The sequence below is a fragment of the Hemitrygon akajei genome, chromosome 12 (genome assembly GCF_048418815.1).
Source record: "Hemitrygon akajei chromosome 12, sHemAka1.3, whole genome shotgun sequence".
Lineage (NCBI taxonomy): Eukaryota > Metazoa > Chordata > Chondrichthyes > Myliobatiformes > Dasyatidae > Hemitrygon > Hemitrygon akajei.
In genome coordinates this window covers 54,936,899-54,962,921 of record NC_133135.1, presented here as the reverse complement: position 1 = coordinate 54,962,921, position 26,023 = coordinate 54,936,899, and the positions used below count along the sequence as shown (strand labels likewise).

Genomic DNA, 26,023 nt, shown 5'->3' with positions numbered 1-26,023 from the left:
TTCTGCTTTTGTCACTGAGCTCAAAGGATACAGAATAAACTGCTCACAAACAAGAGAAAACCTGCAGATGCTGGAAATCCAAGCACCACACACACACACACACACACACACACACACACACACACACACACACACACACACACACACACACACACACACACACACACACACACACACACACACACACACACACACACATACACACACACACACACAAAATGCTGGAGGGACTCAGCAGGCCAGGCAGTATCTATAGATAAGAGTAGTCCTCTTTTCCAGAATAAACTACTCTTTGCTTGAGTCTGGACATAGGTGGTGCTAATGAGCAGTGAACTATGAAATGTGACGCCATGCAGTATATAGGACTATGTTTGAAATTGTAAGAAGGCATAGATGAGAACAAAGTAGTTTAGGTGTCGGCATTTTAAACAGAGCAATTTCAGAATAAGCAACGTTGACAGCTGGAGGATTCGTGGTTAAATAAAAATATTCTAAGATTCAAAGTAACGATGTTAAAGTCGATGTAGAAGCAAATGATCGGTCTTGCACAATTGCTGACGTTACTTGCGTGAATTCTACGCTAGAATAGCGGCCATCATGCAAACAAATGTTCCCCCAGATTGTCAGGGATTGAATTTTCCCTCGGTAGCTCAGATATGACTGCAATACTGTTCTCAGGGTTAAAATTACTTTCGATTGTACAATTTGTCGCATTAGGTTGCGTTTCGGAATTTCCAGGCAGGGTTGATTTTCAGTGTGAAATGATTCCTACATTCATCACCCATATGTTCATGCATTAAGGGTTGGAATCGCAAATAATGTACAAAAACCTATGGAAAGTAGCTGGATAATGTAATATTTGACCACCTACTGAACACAACATTCAGTCTGTTATCGTTCAATTTTATTAAACGCCCCTATGCGAGTTCATTGTATTGTTTTCAGCCAATGGTATCACACTGAAGGAAACAGGGGTGGTCAGCAGCATTTTACAGGTTACTGAGGGGAAATTGGTGACGCCAGTAGGTCACGCAGCCGTCGTTCGTACATCATCGTCCTTATATCTTGTGTTCCGGCGGAAGGTGACTTCTTTCAGTACTGTTTCAGGAGGTTGTTTACCGGAGAGAACCGATAATGTCTACAGGGGATAAAGAAAACGACCCTTTGAGCAGCTTTCAACCTCCTTTTGAACATTTTTCCACCCAGGCTCTTCATTCAGGGCAGGATCCCGAACAGTGGAATTCAAAGGCAGTAGTGCCTCCAATTTCCATGTCAACCACCTTTAAGCAGTCTGGTCCTGGGAAACATGCAGTGAGTGGCAAATTCTGTTTCCGGTGTTCACAACATGAAAGTGGGGGGGTGGGGGGTGGGGGGTGGGGGAGGGAAGGCCCGCCGTGTTGATTTGTCTGATGTGCACGCAGCCTTTGCAATACATATTTCGTGATCAGAAGTAAAATTAGGATGCCTTTTAAACTTTTCTAATAATGCCACTAATGTTATCTTATGCATGGATATAAGGCACCGATAATTTACCAACCAGAAGAAATGGAAATTTTGCATAAAATACCTTTTGTATGTAAAGTTACAATGCTAAATTCATTCATGTTGTTAGATATTATCGACATTTCGGAAAGATAAACAGAAAGAATAAAAGTTAAATGGACGGATATCCTAGCAGAAAAGACAGTGGAACAGCAATGGCAGGTATTCTTGGGAATAATGCACAAGGTGCAAAATCAGTTCATCGCCCGGAGAAGGAAGGATTCAAAGGGGGGAAAGGAGCCACAGTGGTTGACAAAGGAAGTCAGAGATTGCATAGCATTAAAAAAAAAGTATGACAGCTAATGTGAGTGGGAAGACAGATGATTGGGAAATTTTTAAGGAACAACAGAACTTAACTAAAAAGACAATACGGAGAGAAAAAATGAGGTACAAACACAAGCTAGCCTGGAATATAAAGGAGGATAGCAAAAGCTTTTTTAGGTATGTGAAGAGAAAGAAGATAGTTAAGAACAATGTTGGGCCCTTGAAGAATTAATTGGGTGAAATTGTTATGGGAAACAGAGAAATGGCAGAAGAATTTAATAAGTACTTTAGATCTGTCTTCACTAGGGAAGACACAAGCAATCTCCCAGATGTATGGATAGGCCAAGGACATAGGGTAACAGAGGAAATGAAACAGATTGACATTAAGAAGGAAACAGTGATGAGTAGACTGATGGGACTGAAGGCTAACAAATCCCCAGGTCCAGATGGTCTGCATCCTAGGGTACTAAAGGAGGTGGCTCTAGAAATTGCGGATGCATTGGTAATCATTTTCCAATGTTCCTTAGATTCAGGATCAGTTCCTGAGGATTGGAGAATGGCTAATGTTATCCCACTTTTTAAGAAAGGATGGAGGGAGAAAACAGAGAACTATCGTCCTGTCAGCCTAACATCAGTAGAGGGGAAGATGCTAGCGTCCATTATCAAAGATGAAATAGTGGCATATCTAAATAGCAGTGATAGGATTGGGCCAAGCCAGCATGGATTTACCAAGGGCAAATCATGCTTGACTAATCTATTGGAGTTTTTCGAGGATATAACCAGGAAGTTAGACAAGGGAGATCCAGTGGATGTCGATTTTCAGAAGGCATTTGATAAGGTCCCACATAGGAGATTGGTGGGTAAAATCGGAGCTCGTGGCATTGGGGGGAAGATATTGAGATGGATAGAAAACTGGTTGGCAGATAGAAAGCAAAGGGTAGCGGTGAATGGGTGTTTCTCGGAATGGCAGGTGGTGACTAGTGGGGTGCCACAGGGCTTGGTATTGGGACCACAGCTGTTAACGATTTTCATCAACGATTTAGATGAAGGCATTGAGAATAACATGAGCAAGTTTGCTGATGATACTAAGCTGGGTGGCAGTGTGACATGTGATGAGGATGTTAAGAGAATTCAGGGTGACTTGGATAGGCTGGATGAGTGGGCAGATACTTGGCAGATGATGTTTAATGTGAATAAGTGTGAGGTTATCCACTTTGGGAGTAAGAACAGGAAGGCAGATTATTATCTGAACAGTGTAGAGTTAGGTAAGAGAGAAATACAAAGAGATCTAGGAGTCCTTGTTCATCAGTCACTGAAGGTGAATGAGCAAGTGCAGCAGGCTAATGGAATGTTGGCCTTTATTACAAAGGGAATTGAGTACAAGAGCAAGGAAATCCTTTTGCATTTGTATAGGGCCCTGGTGAGACCACACCTGGAGTATTGTGTACAGTTTTGGTCTCCAGGGTTAAGGAAGGACATCCTGGCTGTAGAGGAAGTGCAGCGTAGATTCACGAGGTTAATTCCTGGGATGTCTGGACTGTCTTACGCAGAATGGTTAGAGAGACTGGGCTTGTACATGCTGGAATTAAAGAGATTGAGAGGGGATCTGATTGCAACATCTCGGATTATTAAGGGATTGGACAAGATAGAGGCAGGAAATATGTTCCAGATGCTGGGAGAGTCCAGTACCAGAGGGCATGGTTTAAGAATAAGGGGTAGGTCATTTAGGACAGAGTTAAGGAAAAACTTCTCCCAGAGAGTTGTGGGGGTGTGGAATGCACTGCCTCAGAAGGCAGTGGAGGCCAATTCTCTGGATGCTTTCAAGAAGGAGCTAGATAGGTATCTTATGGATAGGGGAATCAAGGGATATGGGGACAAGGCAGGAACCGGGTATTGATAGTAGATGATCAGCCATGATCTCAGAATGGCGGTGCAGGCTCGAAGGGACGAATGGTCTACTTCTGCACCTATTGTCTATTGTCTAATAATGAATGAGACCTAACAGTACGCTACGGAGAAATAATTTTGGTTCTGAAAATCATAGTGTAAGATTGATTTGCGTGACTGAGAATTAGGATCTCTGCTATTGGGAGTGTTCTTGTATAAAATCAAGATTAACATTCTGAGTTCAATATTAAATTTTTATTTTAGTATTTGCAGCGCTTAGTAAACGCTGATTGCAAAGACAGAATGTTATCGGTAAGAAACGAAGGCAATTCTGCTAACGGTATCTGTACCTGCTATCCACTAAATTAATTCACTAACTGCACCTGGGCCCGTTCGTCATTGTATAGAGTCTTAGAAAAATACAGCACAGGAGCAGGTCATTCAACCTATCTAGGCCTTGCCTAGCTATTTAAACTGCCTACTCCCCTCGACCTACACACAGACCATAGTCCTCCATACTCCTACAATCCACGTACCTATCCAAATTTATCTTAAACACTGAAATCAAGCTTGCAAGCACCACTTGCTCTGGTAGTGTCGTGGTTTCTTGTGCCCCACAAACGACCAGGAGACGCAGAAGATTCTTCAAGAAGTGTTAAACTTTAATTTGCAAATCAAAGCTGAGACAGTCAGTGAGCTAGTCACTGATTGCCCACCGATCCTTGTACATAGCATTTTTTATAGCAATCTCCTGGTTTAGTTGCATTAGCATATCCAATCGGTCTACAGTTGCGTATCACCTGTACATCAGCTCCCGACTTCCCACTATTGTTTCTACCCATTAACTTAATAATGTTCTAATCTACTTTTTGGGCCACATGTTATCTCATCCCTGACCACAGTTATCTCTTAGCTAGCCTCTCATTAACACACCATTATCTTCTTATTTGGCTACATTCTTAAGTCACTGATGTGTTCAATAGTACAGAGACAATACAGAGATTTCATTCTCCTACTAAATTGGATACATACGTAGCAAATAGCAAACACAAAGCTGACTACATAGTTTTGGTTACACAGCAAACAATGGAACTTTATACTCCCAATAGTAGCTCATTCCACACTCTCACCACCCTCTGAGTGAAGAAGTTTCCCCTCATGTTCCCCATAAACTTTTCACCTTTCACTTTTAATCCATGATCTCTAGTGGAAAAAGCCTGCTTTAATTTCCCTTACCTGTACTACTCATAATTTTGTATACCTCTGTCAAATCTTCCCTCAGTTTTCTAAGTTCCAAGGAATAAAGTCCTAAACTATTCAATCTTCCCTTAAACTCAGGTCCTCCAGTCCCGATAACATCCTTATAAATTTTCTCTGTACTCTTTCAACCTTGTTTACATCTTTCTTGTGGGTAGGTGACCAAAACTGCACACAATACTCCAAATTAGGCCTCACCAACATCCCATCTCCTGTATTCAGTACTTTGATTTATGAGGGTCAGTGTGCCAAAAGCTTTCTTTATGACCTTATCTAACTGTTCCACCACTTTCAATGAATTATGGATCTGTGTTCCCAGATCCCTTTGTTCTACCACACGCCTCATGCCCTACCATTCACTGTGTAAGACCTACCCTGTTTGGTCCTACTGAAGTGCAACACTTTGCGCTTGTCCGCGTGAAATTCCATCTACCATTTTTCTGCCCATTTTTTCAGCTGGTCCAGATTCCACTGTAAGCTCTAATAGTCCTCCTTGCTGTCCACTACACTGCCAATCTTGGTGTCATCCTCAAATTTGCTGATCCAGTTAACCACTTTATAATCCCGATCGGTCTTATAGATTACAAATTGCAACAGTCCCAGCACCAATCCCTGTAGCATTCCACTAGTCACAGGCCTCCAGTTAGAGAGGCAACCATCTACTACCGCTGTCTGGTTTCTCCCACGAAGCCAGTGCCTAATCCAATTCACAACCTCATCTTTGAATGCTGAGCGACTGAACCTCCTTGACCAACCTCCCATGAAGGACCTTGTAAGATGCCTTGCTGAAGTTCATGTAGACAACATCCACTGCCTTGCCTTCTTCAACTTTCCTGGTAACTTCCTCAAAAAAAAACTATGAGATTGGTTAGACATGACCTACCATGCACAAAGCCATGATGACTGTCCCTAATCAGGCCATATCTATCCAAATACTCGTATATCTGGTCCCTCAGAATACCTTCCAATAACTTTCCCACTACTGATAACAGGCAAACTGGCCTATAAGTTTGTGGTTTATTTTTACAGTCTTTCTTAAACAGCAGAACAACATTAGCTATCCTCCAATCCTGCAGTTCCCCACCTATCGCTAAGGGTGGTTTAAATACCTGCACTTGCCTGCCATAGAATTCGTGGGAATACCTTGTCAGGCCCTGGGGATTTATCTGCCTTAATTTACCTCAAGAATAAACACCTCCTTCTCTGTAATCCGTATGGGGTCTATGTCCTTGTTGCTGCTGTGCCTCACTTCTATAGACCTTGTGTCTGTTTTCCCGAGTAATACAGATGCAACAAATCCATTTATGATCTTCACCATCTAGATTACCATTCTGACATTCCAGAGGACCAATCTTGTCCCTTGCAATCCTTTTGCTCTTAATATATCTGTAGAATCCTTTGGGATTCCTCTTCACCTTGTCTGGTTGAGCAACCATGCCTTCTTTTAGCCCTCCTGATTTCTTTCTTAGATGTTCTTTTGCATTTCCTATATTTCATAAGTACCTCATTTGTACCTACCTGTCCAGCCCTGCTTTGTGGCACTTTTGTTTTTATCCAGGGCCTCAATGTCTCTTGAAAACCAAGGTTGCCTAAACCTGTTATTGTTACCTTTTATTCTGACAGGCACATAAAAGCTTTGAACTCTAAAAATGTCACTTTTGAAAGCCTCCCATTAACCAGGTACACCTATGCCAGAAAACAAATCTATCGCAATCCCCACTTGCCAGATCCTTTCTGATACCATCAAAATTTAGAATCTCAACCCATGGACCAGAGTGATCTTTTTCCATATTTACTTTGAAACTAATGACATTTTGATCACTAGATGCAAAGTGTTTCACAACACAATCTTCGGTCACTTGCCCTGTCTCATTCCCTAACAGGAGATCAAGTATTGAAAACTCTCTCATTGGAACTTGGAACTTAATGTACTGATTAAGGAAACTTTCCTGAATATATTTGACAAACTTTATCCCATCTAGCCCTTTTGTAGTGTGGGAGTCCCAGTCAATATATGGGAAGTTAAAATCACTTTCAATAACAACCTTGTGTTTTTTTTTCGTAACAATCTGCGATCTCTCTACAAATGTGTACCTCTAAATTCCCGCAGACTGTTGGGTGGTCATATCTTTTTTATTCCTTAGTCCACCCATAATGTATCATGAGATGAATTAATCTAATCTGTCTTGTCTGAACACTACAGTAACACCACTCCTTCTCCTTTAATCCTTCCTGCCCTGCCGCAGAACCCCAGAATTTTGAGCTGCCAGTCCCGCCCCTCCTGCAACCAAGTCTCACTAATGGCTATAATATAATTCCATGTGTTGCTCCATGCCCTGAGTTCACCTGCCTTTCCTGCGATACTTATTGCATTGAAATATACACAGCTCAGGACAATAGTTGGACTGTGCTCAACCTTTACATTCCTCACTTTGTCTGAGGCCTTATTAACATGCCTCCCCAACCTCTCCACTATCTGTTCTGGCACTCTGGTTCCCATCCCCCTGCAACTCTAGTTTAACCTCCCCCCCCCCCCCACCCCTTCCCCATGCAGCACTAGCAAACCTTCCCACTAGGATACAAGACTTCCTCCAGTTCAGTTGCAAACTGTCCCTTCTGCACAGGTCCCACCTTCCATGGAGGAGAGCCTAATGATCCAAAAATCTGACACCCTCCCTCCTACACCAACTTCTTAGACACACAATAAGCTGTATGGTCTTCCTATTTCTGGCCTCACTAGCATGTGGCAGGGGTAGCAATCCTGAGATCACAACCCTGGAGGTATTGTCCTTTAATTTTAACTCCCTGAACTCTGTATGCAGAACCTAGTCACTCTTCCTACTCATGTCATTGGTACCTACGTTGACCACGATCTCTGCTGTTCACCCTCCCACTTTAGAACACCAAGAACTCAATCTGAGAGGTCCCAAACCCTGACACCCGGGATGCAAGGTACCATCCACAGAACCTCCCTTATCACCACAGCTCACCTCTCCTCCCTCCTTCCTTTCTGAGTCATGGAGCCAGATTCAGTGCCAGAGACCTGACTGCTGTGACTTTCCTCTGCAGCATCCAAAGTGGTCTACCTGTTGTTAAGGGGGATGGTCACAGGGGTACTGCACACTGGCTGTTTAACCCCCTTTCCCCTTCCTGACTGCCACCCAGTCTCCTGTGTCCTGCACCTTGGGTGTAACTAGAGGCTGTGTACAATAAGGGCCAGAGTCGCCTCTACTTCCTGAGGAGACTGAGGCCCTTTGTATGCAGGTCTCTCCTTCACATTTTCTACCAGTCTGTTGTCGCCAGTGCAGTGATGTGCTGGGGCAATGGCATCAACACGGGTGATGCCAACAGGCTCAATAAACTGATTAGAAAGACTGGGGACTTCTGGTAAGATGGCGATTGGTTAGTCGCTTCAAACTTTTGCTCTGTTATACTTCTTATCTTCGCACTATGTGTCTCCCTTTTTAAACCTTAGTTCATTATTTTATTTGCTTTATTTTATCTGCCTGCGAATACGTCTATCTTATAATGGCTACAAAAAGTACTAAACTCAGGGAAAAAATAAACTCCCACGGCTCTGTCGGCCGAGATTCTCTCTATCCTGGAACAGCATCGACAAGATACTCTAACGGATGTCAAGACTGAATTTAGAGCTTCTATCAGTCAGCTGGAGTCAAAATTGGATCAGATTAACGCCAGAGTGGATGACCATGCTGAACATCTATCTCGTATCGACCTAACCTCTGAAGATTTAGAACGCCGTGTTCAACATCTAGAAACTCTGCTCCAACCTAACGGAGCAAAACAGTAAACTTACTTACAAAATGGTGGATCTCGAAAATCGGAGCAGGCGCTGCAATCTGCGAATTCTCGGTTTGCCGGAGGCCACCAAAAAGGGCTCTTCCGTTGAATTTTTCTCTTCTTTTCTCTGTGAGATTTTCGGGAAAGAATTTCTCCCGACTCCACCTGAGCTAGAAAGGGCTCACAGGATTTATGTCCCTCGTGCTATTTTGGGTTCTAGACCACAGCCAATTAGCCTGTGTTTCCATCGATATCAGGTGAAAAACCGTTTGATTATGGAGGCACGTCGAAGAGGTACTCTGACTTTTCAAAATACTACTATTCGTTTTGTGGAAGATTATGCCCCCCAGGTTCTGAAGATGCGTGCTGAGTTCAAAGGCGTAATGAAAGAGCTCTTTAATCGTGGATTCAAACCTTCTCTTCGTAACCCTGCCGATCTTCGAATTACCCTTACTACTGTAGAATATAAGTGGTTTAAATCAGTGAAGGAGGCTGAGTTGTTTGTTGGAAATCTTCCAGCCATCTTGACTTCTTCGGACCTGGTTTGATTTTCTAAAATGGCTGATAAGTAGTTGAATTAAAGTTTTTTTTGCGAACTCAGACTCTACTTGAATAACTCAGACATTAACTACTGAGATTCTAAGGGTTCTAGTTAATCTCTCACTGGACGGTGCGATTTTGTTCAATAGATGATCTGAATTTAATGTTTCCCTGCGGACTTTAGATTTTACTTGTGTAATTTACTCTACTTCTGAATAACTTTAACTATAGAGAACTACAATTGGTCTTAATTTGTTTTGGAGGCTTGGAGTTTCTTATTGAAGGCCTCCCTGTTGATTTACGGTATAAGACTTGGCGTATTTTTGAACAGCTGATATGTACTCTCTTCAAATTTATAATTTCCCCCTCCCCCCCTTTATCTTTCTCTTTCAATTTTTCATAGTTTCCTGCAGGTAGGTTAGTTTTTTTAAAAACAAATTTTATATTAAGTTTTATATTTTTTCTGACGAAGTTGTTCCTATTTGTAATTTTGCTCTCCAGTGCATAAATTAGTTAGTATTTGCTATATTATCTATACGGAGCCTATGTCAGTGATACGGAACTGGAAATTAGTTTTGCGGTAACATTTTTTTGTAGAGCTAGCTGCTTTTTTGGGCAGCCATCTAGTTTTGGGTTGTGAGGGTGGGGTGGATTCTCCAGCTCCAACACTATTTATTGTTTTTTCTGTTTACCCTTGTTATTCAGGACATGTTTCTGTCCTGATTTTACTGATTTATGTTTATATTTTTGCTCCCAGACTGTTATTGCAATATTTGATTTTATATATGCCTACTACCTTTTACATATTAACAATTGATAATGGTTAATACACTGAAATTTGTGAGCTGGAATGTGAAGGGATTGAATCATCCTGTTAAAAGAAGGAAGGTCTTCACTCATATTCGTAGTTTTGATAATTCTCGGCTTCTGTCAAAGTGGGCGGGTCAGCATTTTCATTCATCCTTCCCGGCCAAAGCTAGGGGGGGGGTTTCCATCCTTATTAACTCAAATATTCCTTTTGAACTCCATAGTAAGATATCTGACACATATGGCCGTTTTATTATTGTTTCTGGTAAATTATATAATATTAAAGTTGTACTAGCAAACCTGTATGCTCCCAATTCTGACGATGTTAATTTTTTTGAACGTTTTTTCTCCTCATTACCAGATTTAAATTCATATTCTCTTATATTGGGTGGTGACTTTAATTGCTGGTTAGATCCAAATTTGGATCGATCGTCCCCTGTTACTAGATCACCTACTAAATCTGCTTTAGCTATTCACTCTTTTCTTTCTAATTATGGTATCTCTGATATACGGCATTTCCTTCATCCTACTGAGAGAGATTATTCCTTTTTTCCACTTGTTCACCATACCTTTACTAGAATTGACTATTTTTAAATTGATAATCAACTTATTTCATTTGTCCATTCTTGTGACTATCAGAGTATACTGATTTCTGATCATGCCCCAATTACTTTGTCTCTAAATTTTCCTGGTCTCCCTCAGAGGAATAAACATTGGCGTTGTAACCCGACTTTATTATCAGATGATGATTTTCTAAAATTTTTTAAGGATCAGGTAACTTTTTTTTTAAACACCAATACGTCATCTGAAATGTCATCCCAGATTGTCAGGGATGCCATGAAAGCATATTTGAGGGGTCAAATAATCTCATATACAGCAAATCTTAATAGAAAGTCCCGTGTAGATCGATTAGACCTAATTAATCAGATTAAAGAATTAGATCAATTATATGCTCAAACTAATAACCCTGAATTATATAAGAAGCATGTAGAACTTCAAACTAAATTTGACCTTCTCTCTACTCAACCTGTTGAACGTCAACTTCTTGAAAGTAAGAGTTGCTTTTATATTCACGGTGACAAATCTGGTAAATTTCTAGTTAATCAGTTGAGGCATTCTAAAGCTAAACAACATCACAAAGATTCGGAAGGAGAACGAGGATATTACATCGAATCACTCAGCAATCAATGACGTATTTAAAAATTTTTACTCTCGGCTTTATTCCTCTGAATCTCTGAATGAGAATATTTCTGTTGATCTTTTTTTAACTACTCTGAATATCCCTTTGCTTTCATCTGATTTTAAAGCAAAACTTAATGAGCCTATATCATTAGAAGAAATATCTTTTGCAATTTCTGCACTGTCTTCAGGCAAATCTCCTGGACCTGATGGGTTCCCCGTAGAATTTTATAAATCATTCTCTTCTTTCACCTCAGTTACTCTCAGTACTATCTGACTCGTTTAACTATGGTAAATTGCCACCCTCATTTAATGAGGCATGTATTATTCTTTTATTAAAAAAGGGTAAAGACCCAACAGAGTGTTCCTCGTACAGGCCGATCTCTTTGCTTAATGTTGATGTTAAAATCTTGGCCAAAGTTTTGGCTCATAGATTAGAAACTGTTATACCCGCTATTATTTCTGATGATCAAACTGGTTTTATTAAAAACCGTCTTCCTTTTTTTAACATACGGCGTTTATTTAATATTTTATATTCACCTTAAACTGGGATTCCTGAATGCGTTATTTCTCTCGATGCGGAGAAAGCATTTGATCGTATAGAGTGGAACTACCTCTTTGTGGTTTTAGAAAAATTTGACCTTGGTCAAAGTTTTAGCTCTTGGATCAAATTGCTATATCTATGTCCTACCGCCTCTGGTTTGACTAATTCTCAGCAATCCCAGTTACTTAACCTTAAACGTGGCACCCGTCAAGGATGCCCTTTAAGTCCCTTTCTGTTTGATTTGGCTGTAGAACCTCTGGCGATAGCATTCCGAAGCTGTCCTGAATTGACCGGGATTTGGAGGGGGGGGGGGGGTGTTGAGCATAAAGTTTCTCTTTATGCTGATGATCTATTACTTTTTCTTTCAAATCCGTCCACATCTTTACCTCCAATGTTTTCACTTCTTGATCAATTTAGCCAGTTTTCTGGCTATAAACTTAATTTACATAAGAGTGAACTTTTCCCAATTAATAAAGAAGCACAAGTATTAGCATTTCGTGACCTCCCCTTTAAAGTAGTTCATAATTAATTTACTTACCTTGGTATTGCAGTTACAAAGAAGTTTAAAGATCTTTTTCGTGAAAATTTTGCCAATCTTTTATACACTACAAAACAGAGTCTGTCACAATGGTCACCTCTATCTATGTCCTTGGTAGGTCGTATTAATGTTATTAAAATGTACGTTCTCCCTAAATTTTTATATTTATTTCAATCTATTCCAATTTTTATTTCTAAAACCTTTTTTGATTCCTTAGACTATTATTTTGTCCTATCTGTGGAAGAATAAGCATTCTAGAATTAATAAAGTTTATCTTCAAAAATCTAAAAAAGAGGGTGGCATGGCCTTACCTAATTTTCGTTTATACTACTGGGCAGCTAACATTCGTTGCACTATCTTCTGGTCTTTTTTTCATAGCCAATCTGAGTGCCCTAATTGGGTAGCAATGGAGCGGAATTCCACTAAAGATCTATCTATTTCTGTACTTCTTGGTTCTGCACTCCCTAGTAGTTTGTCTAGACTAATTGTTAATCCTCTTGTTAGACATACTTTGCGAATATAGGCCCAGTTTAGGAAATTTTATGGTTTTTATGGTTTTTCCCTTTCTAGTCCTATCTTACATAATCATCTTTTTCTACCTACTATGTATGATTCAACATTCTATGATTGGTATAGAAAGGGCATTAGGTATTTTGAAGATCTTTTTATCGATAATCGCTTTGCATCCTTTCAACAGCTCTCTGCTAAATTCAATCTGCCTAATGCCCATTTCTTTAGATATCTCCAAATCAGACACTTTATCAATCCTTTAATTCCCAACTTCTCTGAAATGCCCGTGAAAAATGCTATGGATTTCTTTCTTTCTATTAATCCACTGGGTAAAGGCTTAATATCCTTTATCCGTGATAAATTAGTATCCTTACGGCGTACCCCTATGGATAAAATCAGAATGGCTTGGGAGCATGACTTAAATATCCCTTTATCAGATGAGGTTTGGGACTCGATTCTCAAATCGGTTAATTCAACTTCTCTCTGTGCTCGCCACTGTCTTTTACAGTTTAAGATTGTTCATAGGGCCCATATGTCTAAATCTAAATTATCTCGATTTTACCCTAATATTAGTCCTCTTTGTGATAAATGCAAAAGTGGCGAGGCCTCTCTTATTCATATGTACTGGACCTGTCCTAGCTTAGAGAAATTTTGGAAAGATGTTTTTATAACCTTATCCTGTATTCTGAATCGCCACTTAGAACCTAACCCTTTAATTGCTCTGTTTGGTTTCTTGGGCGCGACAGATATACGCTTGAGTTCGACTAAATGTCGAATATTATCTTTTGCTTCTCTCCTGGCTAGACGTCTAATCCTCCTTAGATGGAGAGATGTTGCCCCACCCACACATGCTCAATGGCTTAACGATATCATGTCCTGTTTAGACCTTGAAAAAATCCATTATTCAATTCTTAATTCGGATATAAAGTTTCATAAGGTCTAGGGACCTTTTATTGAGTATTTTCATAATTTTCCACTTAATTGTTTTTTCAGTCCCTTGCTTTCAGCTTTTTTTTGGTAGTAGGCATTATTATCTTCTGTTTTCAAGTGTATTTACAGTTTTGGGGGTTTGAATGTTCTGATTTATATTTTCTACTTTTTGTTTTGGTTGGTCTGGAGTTTTTTTTGTTGTGGGGCTTGGGGAGGACACTAACTTTACATGACTTCAACTTGGGTGCTTTCTCAATTATCTTATTTTGTATTATATTACTATTGTATGTTTATCTTGCACTGCACTAATTTTCTACTTTGTTTTTGGGGGTTTTTTTGTTTGTAGTGTTGTAGAAAATGCATTAAAAATCAGTAAAAAAAAAAGGCTGGTTCTGTAACAGGAGTCAAACTGGACACAGTGGAGGCTGTGGTAGAACAAAAGATTCTACGGAAAATCCTGGCAATTCTGGACAATGTTTCTCACCCTCTACGTGCTACCTTGGCTGAACAGAGGAGCACTTTTAATAACAAACTAAGACAACTGTGCTGCTCCAAAGAGCACTGTATAAGGCCATGCCTTGGCCATTAAGATTTATACTGAGTTAATCTAAAGCCAGGGAAGAGATTACCCTCTTCTGTTGGACTGTTAGTGGTAATTTATTTTTATTCTTTCTATTTCTCCTCTAGTATTTATATCTGTGCACTTGTAATGCTACTGTGACACTGTAATTTCCTTTGGGATCAATAAAGTATCTATCTACTCATCACTTTTGAACAATAAATTTATAACTCTCTGAGTGTGATGATGTACCTCAAATTCTTCAATATTTTCATGTGAATATGGTTTGATCATATTCTATTTGAAAATAAAATGACACCTGGCTGAGCTTATAGATAATTAGTTTCACCCATTATTGAGTAATCTGTTGCAATGCCTTGCTGTAGTTTTGTCTTGAGATTGTTCTCTTTTTGCCACTGCTTGTATAACCCAATTCTCCACTATTCACATCAGCAGCAATAGTTTCCTACTGTGAAAAGTTCCCTTCCATGAAGAAAACACGCAATTACTCTGATTCACAATTTTGCCATTAAATTTGCATGTTGAAGATATGTGCCCTTTTTTGGCAGTTAAAAACATTTTGCAATTTGGATCGGTGTTGATTTGTGCTTTAGATTCTGCTCTGCAATTCAAACCTACGCTACTGCTCAGTGACTATAAACTACATTTATTTTTTCATCTTGCATTAGACAACGTAGTGTTTTAGCATTTTTTATGCAGTGTCCCTATTGACGGTGTTACGAATGATGAACAACTGTGATGGGCAGAAGGGTACAGAATCGCCAATTCAGAATCGCCCCCCCCCACCCCTTGGAGAATTGCAAATCGCTACTATTTTGATGCTGTTATCGAGGAAGTCAGAGAGACAAAAGGGACTCTGCCAGGGCAGTTGTTATTGATAACAGCTCATGAAAATTAATGAGAGAGAGACAACTCAGAGATACACAGAGTGGAATGTCTCCTACCAACAAAAGAGAGCGGAACCATTGATTACTGCTATTGTCTTTTGGAGAAGGTTTGTGTACTTGGTACTGTTCCATTCATTGAAACCCCTCAGGGGGCAACCAGAGTGGGCTGGTTTGATGGGTTACATCATCTCAACCTGATTGACACCTGAGACCCCGTGAGTGGGGATAAAAGTGGGGTCTGGGGTAACACCCCTCAGACGCACCAGGAGAAATGCTACGAGACCGGTGGGGGCTTGTGTGTGTGTCCACCCTTGCCTGGGTGTTGAGTCCACCACGGAAGAATGGTCTAGCTGAAGGACGGAGGGGTCATACGTGAGTGGCCACAACAACAACGTATCGACGGATCAAAATCGTAAAGGAAAGTTGGCAAGTCAATAGCTGTTACTGTTTTCTCTCTCTCTCTCGCTCTCGCAACACAGCGTCCAACAACTACCGCAGCCTGCATGAACTGAACTTTATATTTCCATCTGACAATTCATTATCCCCTAGACAACGATACAGCTTATTTCTTATTGATTATTATTATACCTGCATTTTAGGTTTAGTATTGATGATGTATATTATCTGTATATTTACATTGATATTATTTTTGTGTATTTTTACTAATAAATACTGTTGAAAATAGTATCACCAGACTCCAACGGACACTTCTATCTTTGCTGGTAAGACACCCAGTTACGGGGTTCGTAACAACGGTGACATTGCCAAGCTGACTCAGCTCTTTTGTAAAATTCTATATGATTAATAACTACTTTTTGCTTTTCTCATTAATTAAAGTATAAATGTATCATGCAGCACTCAATACATAAAACAAAGCTGCCAATGTTGTAGTGCTGAGGCATGTCCTTCTGTGAAAAGTGGCAGCCTTCTCTAGCTTACAGCTCTTTATTTCAAATCTATGGTTCTCTATAATGTCTGATGGTTTGCAATTGCAAATAAATTGACTTTCCACTTTTCCACTCAAGTGAACATTTTTTGGGGTGTCAGTGGTTCACTAATGTGGTCTATGAGGGGTGATTGATGAGTTCATGGCCTCAGGTAGAAGGAGTCAATTTTAGAAAACCTAGCATATTTATTTTTCACCCTCCCCTAAGTGTTGCCACCATATCCTCATGGACCTCCTTTGGTGATAAGCCCTTGAGGCCAAGGTAGCGGATGACTGCGCGAAAGCCGATGTCCATTTTCTCAGACAGTTCTTACTTGCAATTTTCAATTATCTGAAACAGAAATAACACAAGTGATTAACTTCAATCTTTCTGCATAATCACTCAAAAGAGTTGAACTGCACATGCATGTAACGCGAGCTGTATAACTCATCTCCTTCTAACTTAGGCCACAAACTTATCAATCACCTCATGCTCTGGACCGCTTCTGGAGGTCCAAGATGCCAAATTCTACAAAGAAGAGATCCGTATGCTCCATGACTGCTGGACTAAGTGTGTAAATGTAGGAAAAATAAATGAACTAGGTTTTCTAAAATTGACTCCTACCTTAGGCCACAAACATCAATCACCCCTCGTATGTTTTGAGATCCATTTTGGTTAGAGACTGTCTTTCTGTACTTGTGTCACTGCTTTGTGCTGGTGTATTCTCACTAATGCCGGCCGCTGGTCTAGTGGCATCAACAGGACTTCAAGGCGAATGCTCCAGAGATTGAATCTGGCCAGCTCCTTGATTCCATCTGTGCGAGGCTGAGCATCAAGCTAGCAACTCAGCCTCGTGAAAAATAGTCAAATGCTACGAAAATGGCAAAAATGCCACCAGTGTGCCGCAAGGTGCGAAACAGAACAACAAATCTCACCATTATTTCTAAATCCCATTTGCCATGTTTGCACCAGAGCTTCCTACAGTTATGGTACCACGTATTCTGTTTGAAGTTTTTTTTTCTCAGCAAACTTTTAAGAGGTATGAAGAACTTCTGGATTACACAGTGCTGGTTTATTCAACTAATTCAACTGGGGCACGTATGGGATGCCACTGTACCAGGAGCAGTTAACAGCTCGAGATGTCGAAGTTCAGAGTTCAATCTCGGCGCCTGCAGTAAAAAGTCTCTGCACATCCTCCCCATGGAATGCAGGGGTTTTCTCAGTGCTCCGGTTTCCTCCCCCAGTCCGAGGATGTGTCGGGTAGGTTAACTGGTCATTGTGAATTGTCCTGTGATTAGGTTTGGTTTAAATTGGAGTTGTTAGAGGTAGCTGAAAGGACATGAGGGTCTATTCTATGTTGAATCTAAATAAATAAATAAATACATGCACTGCCACGGATCGACCAAAACATTTGTGTTAGGTCTGTCAAACCAGAAAATATTTTTTATTTGACTTTAAATTTGTGATTCATAAAGTAAAGTCAGTGTGCCAACAATTGTTGTTTTTTATCACAGGGCAAATTCAGTATTTTGGTGTACACTCATCCGTATTTGTGGGGATTGGAAAAATACAGGTTTGTTATACGTCTTTCAGTACAAACTGCTTCAGTGTTGCTTTTTGGATCAAAGAAATAGGGTTTCAAGTCACCATCCAAAGAGGTGTTTTGTTCAGTATTAGTTTTCTTTGGATTACACATTAAGTATTAGAAAAGCTGAGTTGTAAAATAATTCTTAAATATTAACCAACATTTGGAACTGTTCTGTTCCATGGAGCAAGCAACCATATTAACCTCCAGTTCTAACATTGTATTTAATCCAATTATTGCACCCCTATAACCTCCACAAATTCAATTTGTTTGGAGTCTTGAATCATGTAGAGTACAATTAATTTATTTGAATTGACTTGTACTATTGAATTGAATTGTCTAACCGTGATGTTCTGTGATTGTCAGATTTGAGGTGGATTTGAAATGTAATTTGAGCTCATTGTTTGTACAGTAATTAATCTGGAGGTGAGGTTCATTGGGAAAGGAACTAGTTAAGAAGGGAGGATTGACATTTTTCTTCATGACATATAGATGAGGGATAAACTTGATGGTGCTTTTAAAATCTGAAGAATCTTGTCTGAGTCAAATATGATAGAAAATGACCTTCATATTGATTCCAAGACAAAAATTTGAAATTCAGTAGAGATAATTTGTTTCAGAAGTTTATTGGAACGCTGTATATGTCACATGGTACAGTCAAGCACAGAAGCAGGTTCTTTCATACCCCAATGTTGATGACGAATTAGACGGTCATACTTTATTCATTGTTACCTTGTTGTACCTCAAAGGACCTGTGTAATGTTCTGATCTGTGTGAACAGTGTGCAAGACAAGCCGTTCATTGTATCTTGGTGTATGTGACATAGTTAAATCAATTCTGATTTCTTTCTTGGTCCTTATTTGATTTTTAAAAAGGCCTATAACTCTTTTAATCCAATTTTATTTCACACCATATTTATTTTCTTCTGTCAACACAATCCCTGTGGTATTTTTGCTTTTGAGGTGTGCCCCTCAACATCTTAATGTGAGAATCAGACTGAGATAATTATCACTTATTTAAATGCTGTGAAATTTGTTAATTTTCCAGCAGCAGTTTGGTACCAAGATATAAAATTATTATACAAAAATAAGTACTGGAAAACAAGTGAAGAAATGAGATGGTGTTTATGGGCCATTCAGAAATCTGTTAGCAGAGGGGAAGAAGCTGTTTTTGAATCATTGAGTCTTCTGGCTTCTGTACTCCTCCCCAGTGGTAGTAATGAGAATTCGTCTTCCACCTTATTATAGCAAATTTTAGTCAACCAGTCTATCTATATGTTAAGGTCTCCTATGATTACTATGTTACCCATGTCACATATACATCTCATTTTCCGGTTTAAGATGGCGCTACCGAATACTCACTGGTACTTCGATAGGCAAGACATTTGAGGAAAATGACACCTTTTCTGAAGAAAATTGTAGTAAATTATCACTGCAAACAATGAAGAGGCGAGCGAAGGCTAAGCTGCTTGGAGGGATGAACTGTGCAAAGTTGAAGCATAACCTGTTTGATACAGGGCCACAGATGGAGTTGGAGCGAGATTGGCTCAAAGTTAGAGCTCTCCCGTTTGCTCTGCTGCTTCAGCTACGCATTCATCTGTTTCTGTTGGTACCTGCGCTGAAAGTAGTGTGATTACTACCACTGATGCCTTGCTTTTTAACCTTTTTTCTATATTCCTAATCACTGAAGGCCTTATAGATCTAAAGGCCTTATCACTATCCATACTTGCATTGGTAGTTCTAACCAAATCAGGATTTCTAGCTATTTATCTCTTAATTTTATGCTGCTATGCAGAAGTTCAGTGATTTCTTGACTTTGACACCATAACGAATACCAACTTGGATTTGTGCCTACACCCACGGCAATTCTTGTCAAGTCAAGTCAAGCTTATTGTCATTAAACTATATACATGCATATAATGAATATAGAAACCAGACAACGTTTCTCCAGTCTAGGGTGTAACACACATAACACATGATAAATTATGAAGTTAAGGATAAAATCTACCAATGAATCTCACATAAATGACAAACTAAAGTGCATTAGTATTAAATATTGTAAGGTACGGGAACAGATTAATCAGTGACACTTTATACAGTGCGGCCAGGAGTTCAGAAGCCTGATAGCCTGGGGGAAGAAACTGTTTCTCATCCCAACTGTTCTTGTTTTTATGCATCGGAGTCTCCTGCCTGATGGTAGAAAGTCAAGGAGGATGCTGGATGGATGGGTGGAATCCTGAATAATACTACTGAGATGTTAAAAGATGTTAATTTGTCCTGCTGAGATGCAGGAAATTAGATGCTAAATTACACTGTGGGCTTTCTGATGTTGCATGCAGGGTGTGGCAATCTAATTATACTTGTCACAAGAAATGCTGAACTAAGGCTGCATCTACACTGAGCTGGTGAATTTTGAAAACGCTGGTGTCATGAAAAAACGATAGGCGTCTACACCAGACGTTTCTGAAAACACCTCCTTCCACATTAAAATGAGTATTTGGGCGAATCTCCTCCTACTGGGCACATGCGCAGGACACAGCTACAGAAAACAAGCGAAGAAGAAACAGTATACTATTTCCATTTCCTCTTCTTAGTTCAAGAAAACAATGAAATGCTGCACTGCCGCCACTATCTGTTCCGGCACGTCATGACAGCAATTTTAAAAAGCTCCGGTTACCCCATACACACTATACTGCCCAGCCAGTGTTTTCAGATTTACACATTCTAGAGGGAGTTTTAGAAAAGCACCATTTTCAGGGGAGGAAAACGCCGTTTCAGTGTGGACGGAGGGTCAAAATGAAATGAAATGGCTTTGGTTATGTATTTATCTGGTCTAGTGTGGACGAGGCTAAAGGATCTTGCTATCCTTGTTCTGGAGTGGCTGGCCACTCTGCCTTTAGGTGATTAAGTGGTCTTTGTTAAGTACTATTGAGATGTTAAAGGATAATTTCTCCTGTTGACTTGCAGGAAATTAGATGCTTTTAAGTGATTAAGTGGTCTCTGTCTCGTACTAACACTGTTGCCAGGCATATGACTGTGGAGGTAGCTAAAAATTGTATCTTGCATACGTGACTGACTGTGGTGTAAAACCCTATAAAAAGGAAGGACTGTTCCCTCATTTGGAGAGCATCGCTTGATAGCGAAGTTTGTTAAGCAATCCTCCAAAAAACCTGTACTTGCTTAAATAAAGAATCGTCTCTACCCACAGAAGTTGGCGTATTGCATTTGTATCAAGTGTGTAAGAATCTCAAGAAAAGCGAACCAACGTGACACTAAGGGCCCCGTGTATGCAGCGCTCCTGATAAATGTCTCCAGTAGATGGTAGGAAGACCCCTATGATCCTCTCAGATGTTCTCACTGTCCACTGTCGGGACTTCTGATCCGACGCTCGACTGCTCCCCTACCAGATGGAAATGCAACTTGGCAGGAAGTTCTCATTGGTGCTCTTGTAAAACACAATTAAGATGGGGGTTGGGGTGGGAGCCTCGCTTTCCTCAATCTTCTTAGGAAGTGGGGACGCTGTTGTGCCTTGTTCAGGGAGGAATATTAAAGGACCAGGTGAGGCCATCCGTGATGTGAACTCCAAGGAACTTGACTCACTTAACTCTCTCTATGGAAGAGCCATGCATTCACAGAGGGGAATATTTGGTCTGCACCTTCATGAAGCCCATAATGATTTCCCTAGTCTTCTCCACGTTTAGGCTAGGGTTGTTCTTCTCACACCAACCCATCAGACGCTTCACTTCCTTTCTGTTTCTCTAACAATCAATTATCTTGGTCACTACTGTTCTTTCGCTCTTCGTGTTTCCCTTCTGCTTAGTTCATGCACTTGTGATGCCATACTCCCAGCCCAGGCTTCACTTCTCTGAGGAACCATCATTCCCAAGAGTGTTCAAAGGGACAATCTTTCAGAGAGTGACTTTGACTTGGAGGATACCTTCACTATCTGCCTGGTTGTCCTCATCTTCAAAGCATTCATCATGCCTTCTCCACTGATAGGAGAATAGGAATCTAGATTATCTTGCCCCCCCCACCCCCATGCACTGCTCAAGAAATTCTCAGCTCTGCTGATGCACTACAGTGATTCCAGTCTCTGCTCCAGCTCCTGATTTGCTCACAAGTGTGAAGAGACTCCATTGTTTGAGGCAGTAGTTCCAAGCTGATTAAGAAAAGACAATTAATCTTCTAAGTGCATAAACAAGGACAAGTTTGACTATAGATTGCAATCAAAATCTCTGTTAATAAAATTTGCATAAACCAAGTGTGGGAGCTTGGGTTATGTGGATGCTAGACTGAAGAAATTCAAACATTAAATTTTGGAGTAGACATGGTAACAGCAACATGTTTTTAAAAGTCACGTTTAAATATAATTGTCATCTTCATCAGCCTATAAAATTTGTCAGTGTTGTAGGTTTCTATTGCCTCGCGTTGCATGTGCATAACAATCCATGATTTAAGTATCAAAAGCTGAAGGCCGACAGTTATTATTAGAGCCATGGACAATGGTAGGTGAGTTAAGTGTTGGTATTTAAGTCAAAATCAAATTTGTTGTCGTATGCACATGTACACATATGCACTGGAATAATGAAAAACTTACATGCAGCAGCATCACAGGCACATAGCAATAGAGACGCAACATTCACAAGGAAAGCATAAATTAATCATGAATTACAAAGAATTTTAGAAAAAACAGAAATAAACAAAAAGAACGACATTATAATGCAAAGTAGTCATAGTGTTGCTATACCAAGGTTGTAATTAGGGTTGAGCAGGTTGAAGAAAATGAATAGTTGAAGAGAAGTACCTGTTCTTGAAGACTTCCAACTTCTAAACGTCCTGCTAGATGGCAACTGTGAAAAGATGGCATGGCCCAGATGGACAGAGAGCAGTATTTCAATGAAGAACTCTCAATTTCCGAAACAGAATGTCATTTAAATGTTTATGTAAAATTTGGTACTGAATTCAACTTGGTTTGCAGCCCAGTCTGTGGTACTGTAAAAAGAACATGTAACCAAACATTTGACTATGATGTAGACATCACATGCAGTGCATGTGGTATCTGTGCCAGGATTATTAGGCAGCAGGAACATATTTTTCTGATTCGGCAAATATACCTGGTGCAGTGGTTCTCAGCCTTGTTCTGCTCAAGGCCCATTTGTAACTTTCATTTACCTCTGTGGTCCCCACCTTCTGTAATCTCTGTTAGTTGCTGAAGTTTTTTTGGTCAACTGCTCTAAGTATTCTAATACTTATGATTTAACAAGTTATAGGTATTATATGTTAAATATAATGTTACAGGTGTATATGAAAAATAAACATTCAAAACTTTGAATAGGATACTTGATTTGTAATATTTATAAAATATTCTTCCAACCAGCAATGGAAAATACACTTCATATAATGTCTTTTGGGTATTTAGTAAATTCTTGCAACTGATGCAAACTAGCGAGTTTTTGAATATCTGGTTGCAACTTTGTTAAAGATTATCGAAGATCACCTCTTCACAACATCTAGAGGGTTATGAGCTTTTGATAGCAGGTGAAGAGCTTGACTGAAACCACATTCAACTAGATAAGAGGTGGGAAATCCAATTAAAAACAATTTTGCTTTCTCCCCGAACTGTGGAAACTTATTTTGAATATCACTAGTTATCCAGAAATTCTGCTTGCTGTGTTTGAATTTTACTTGAGCTGTTATATCACTCTGCAGCTCAACATCATTCACATTCACCCCAAATGGATCCACCACCCAATCTGGAATACACATCTCCAGCAGGAATCGGAACTGAAATTCCATATCAGTGTGCAGTTGCTTCAAATGATCAAGGTGTACAATCAGATCATCGTCCTGCAATTCTATTTTAAGAGTGGCCAGTGAAGGAAATTGAATATACTTGCGACGTCCAATATTGCTGCTGAAAAGTTTCAGTTTTTCAAGGAGAGTGGTATAATATGAGATTGCAGTTTTTATTTCCTTGTAACTGTTTGTTTAATAAACTCAGTTTTTTAAAAGAATCTGACAGGTAAAATATGTAAGACTTATCAGTAACAATTTGTTCTTCAAGCTGCTTATCACTTAGAAATGCTACAATACTATCAAGAAATTTGAATTGAACTTCCTTTCACCAAATGACAAGAATCAGAGATTTGATGGATTTAGTGGTACATGGTGATTCAGTGTTAGACTTCACGTGTTCTCGCCTCTGCAGTTTCACCGTTTCTGTGTGATGACGCTCCCCCGCAGTAACTGCAGCCTTCATGTCACGGTTTGCAAGTATTGTAACACACGCAGGCGGGTCATTGAATGTTCATGAAGGCAAACAGAACCAGCCTCCTGCTGCAGACAGCCCCACCCAATTTGCAGATTGTGATTGGGGTTGATGTGAAGTGGGGTGCGAACGGTGATTTGTGCATGGTTAAAAACGGGAACGGAGATAGCAATTGACGTGCTGTGCACAGACAGATAGATAGACACACTCACTCAGTCACTCACACACAGGTTGAGCTGTTTTGCTGCCTGTCTTACATCATCTGGCATATTTTCTCATCCATTTAATTCAGGGTACCAATTGAATTACATATATTCTTTTTTATATATTTATATATTTAGCAATATTTCACTAAAACAGGAAACTTATTCAGAAACACTTGTGCCCCCAGTTTCTTGTTTTTTTTTTACTTGTGGCCTCTTTGAAAACAAGCGTGATACCCTGGGGTCCAGATGGCCCGCGTTGAGAACCTCGGGCCTAGTGTATAGGACGTATTCCCAGAAGGTGAATTCTAGGGACCAAAAGAGCTCATTATAGCATTGCATAGAGAAGAGCTATTGACTGTGCTTTTGTACTAGGAACCTGCCCTGCCTGTAGCTGTGCCAAGGAAGTGCAACAAAACTCTGCACTCCTTACTGCTGTGCTGGAAACATCGGCAGGAACCTCTTGTGAGCCTTTGCCTCCCTGTTGCTGTGGCTGGCTGAAATTTACTAATCTTTCTCCAGCCTGGTGTAGAGGAGCTGCTAGTGAGAGCTGGAGACATTTGGTTGGGTAAGTGGCATGACCACTCGATGTAGAGCTTGGGCCAGTGTCCAGCATGGTGAGTGTGGACCATAGCTGGAAACTGGAAGTAGCTGCTCCTTGTCCTGATAGATCACCAAAATCCCAAACTTTCTCTCATAACCTCCAGTTGGAAGTACCACGTCCCCTTCTCGTTTGCTGACTGTGCATCGCTTTCCAGCATTCAAACAGGTAATCAGATGGGGCAAGTGCCTCCAGCCCACACCAAAACAGCACCACTCACTCAGCCCTCACAGGCAGCCTCTTTACTCTGACCCATGGGGGCAGTTTTATTGCTAGTGAATACTGCTGGAGGTTCTGGCATGGCCACATACGATATAAAAGGCTACCATTCAGCCTGGCAGGTCTATGGCGACTCCTAGAGCAACCATAGTCCCCCATTGATTTTCCCTGTAATCTGTCAGTTCACATTCCCAGCATTTTTCTACCCCTCCTAACTTACTCTATCACCTACTTGCACATTAGGAGTCCGGTAGTTTACCAGTCTGCAAGAGTTTGTGATGTGGGAGGAAACCCACATGGTCACAGTGTGAACTCCACACAGAGCACAGGAGCTCAGAGTTGAACTGGGGTTCCTCGAGCTGGGACGTAGCAGATGCTGCTCAAACAGATGTTTTCTTCTGAGTACAGTGTTATGCACCAGTGAATGTTACCAAGAATACTATAACAGATCTACTCTGGTCCCAGTGTAATGTTGTAGGTGCTCCTCTTGTATATATTTTTTTAAAAGCCTTGCAGAGAGATTGTGGTAAATTACCCATCACATTCAGAACCGTGTCATGCAAGGGTTAGTAGCTGCAGAAGTGTTTATTTATTTTAAAAAAGCCTCAGAGGATAATGACTAGCAATGGTAGTGTTCACTGCATTTAGTCTAAAACAGTTGACAGTAAAGAACCCTTTGGTTTTGCTTTTGTTCCTATGTCAGAGGATTATGTTGCTTCATTTGCAGAGGCTTTATTTTGTGAATCTATTGTACAGCTAACGTGTCTGATTCTGGACTTCTCTACAGGGCTTTGAATATAGCCGCAGTGGAAATCCAACACGGAACTGTTTGGAGAAAGCTGTTGCAGCACTTGATGGAGCAAAGTACTGTAAGTCATAGTGTTGGTGTTTCTTTTATTGTTTGGCATTGCCTAGACGGCAGGATATTAAAGCACTAAAAGGCTGTTACCAGGGCT

The 26,023-nt window shown here is 40.2% G+C and overlaps 1 protein-coding gene across 1 annotated transcript in view; it reads left to right on the top strand.

Annotated features, from left to right (window-relative positions):
• The first annotated feature begins 1,016 nt into the window (after positions 1-1,016).
• The window catches only part of LOC140737026 (cystathionine gamma-lyase-like), a 59,582-nt gene continuing 34,575 nt past the window's right edge, over positions 1,017-26,023 (top strand). The window contains exons 1-2 of the mRNA XM_073063115.1: positions 1,017-1,311; positions 25,855-25,936. Of these exons, the coding sequence (XP_072919216.1) occupies positions 1,135-1,311; positions 25,855-25,936 (259 nt within the window). The 5' untranslated portion in view covers positions 1,017-1,134. The remainder of the gene's footprint in view (positions 1,312-25,854; positions 25,937-26,023) is intronic.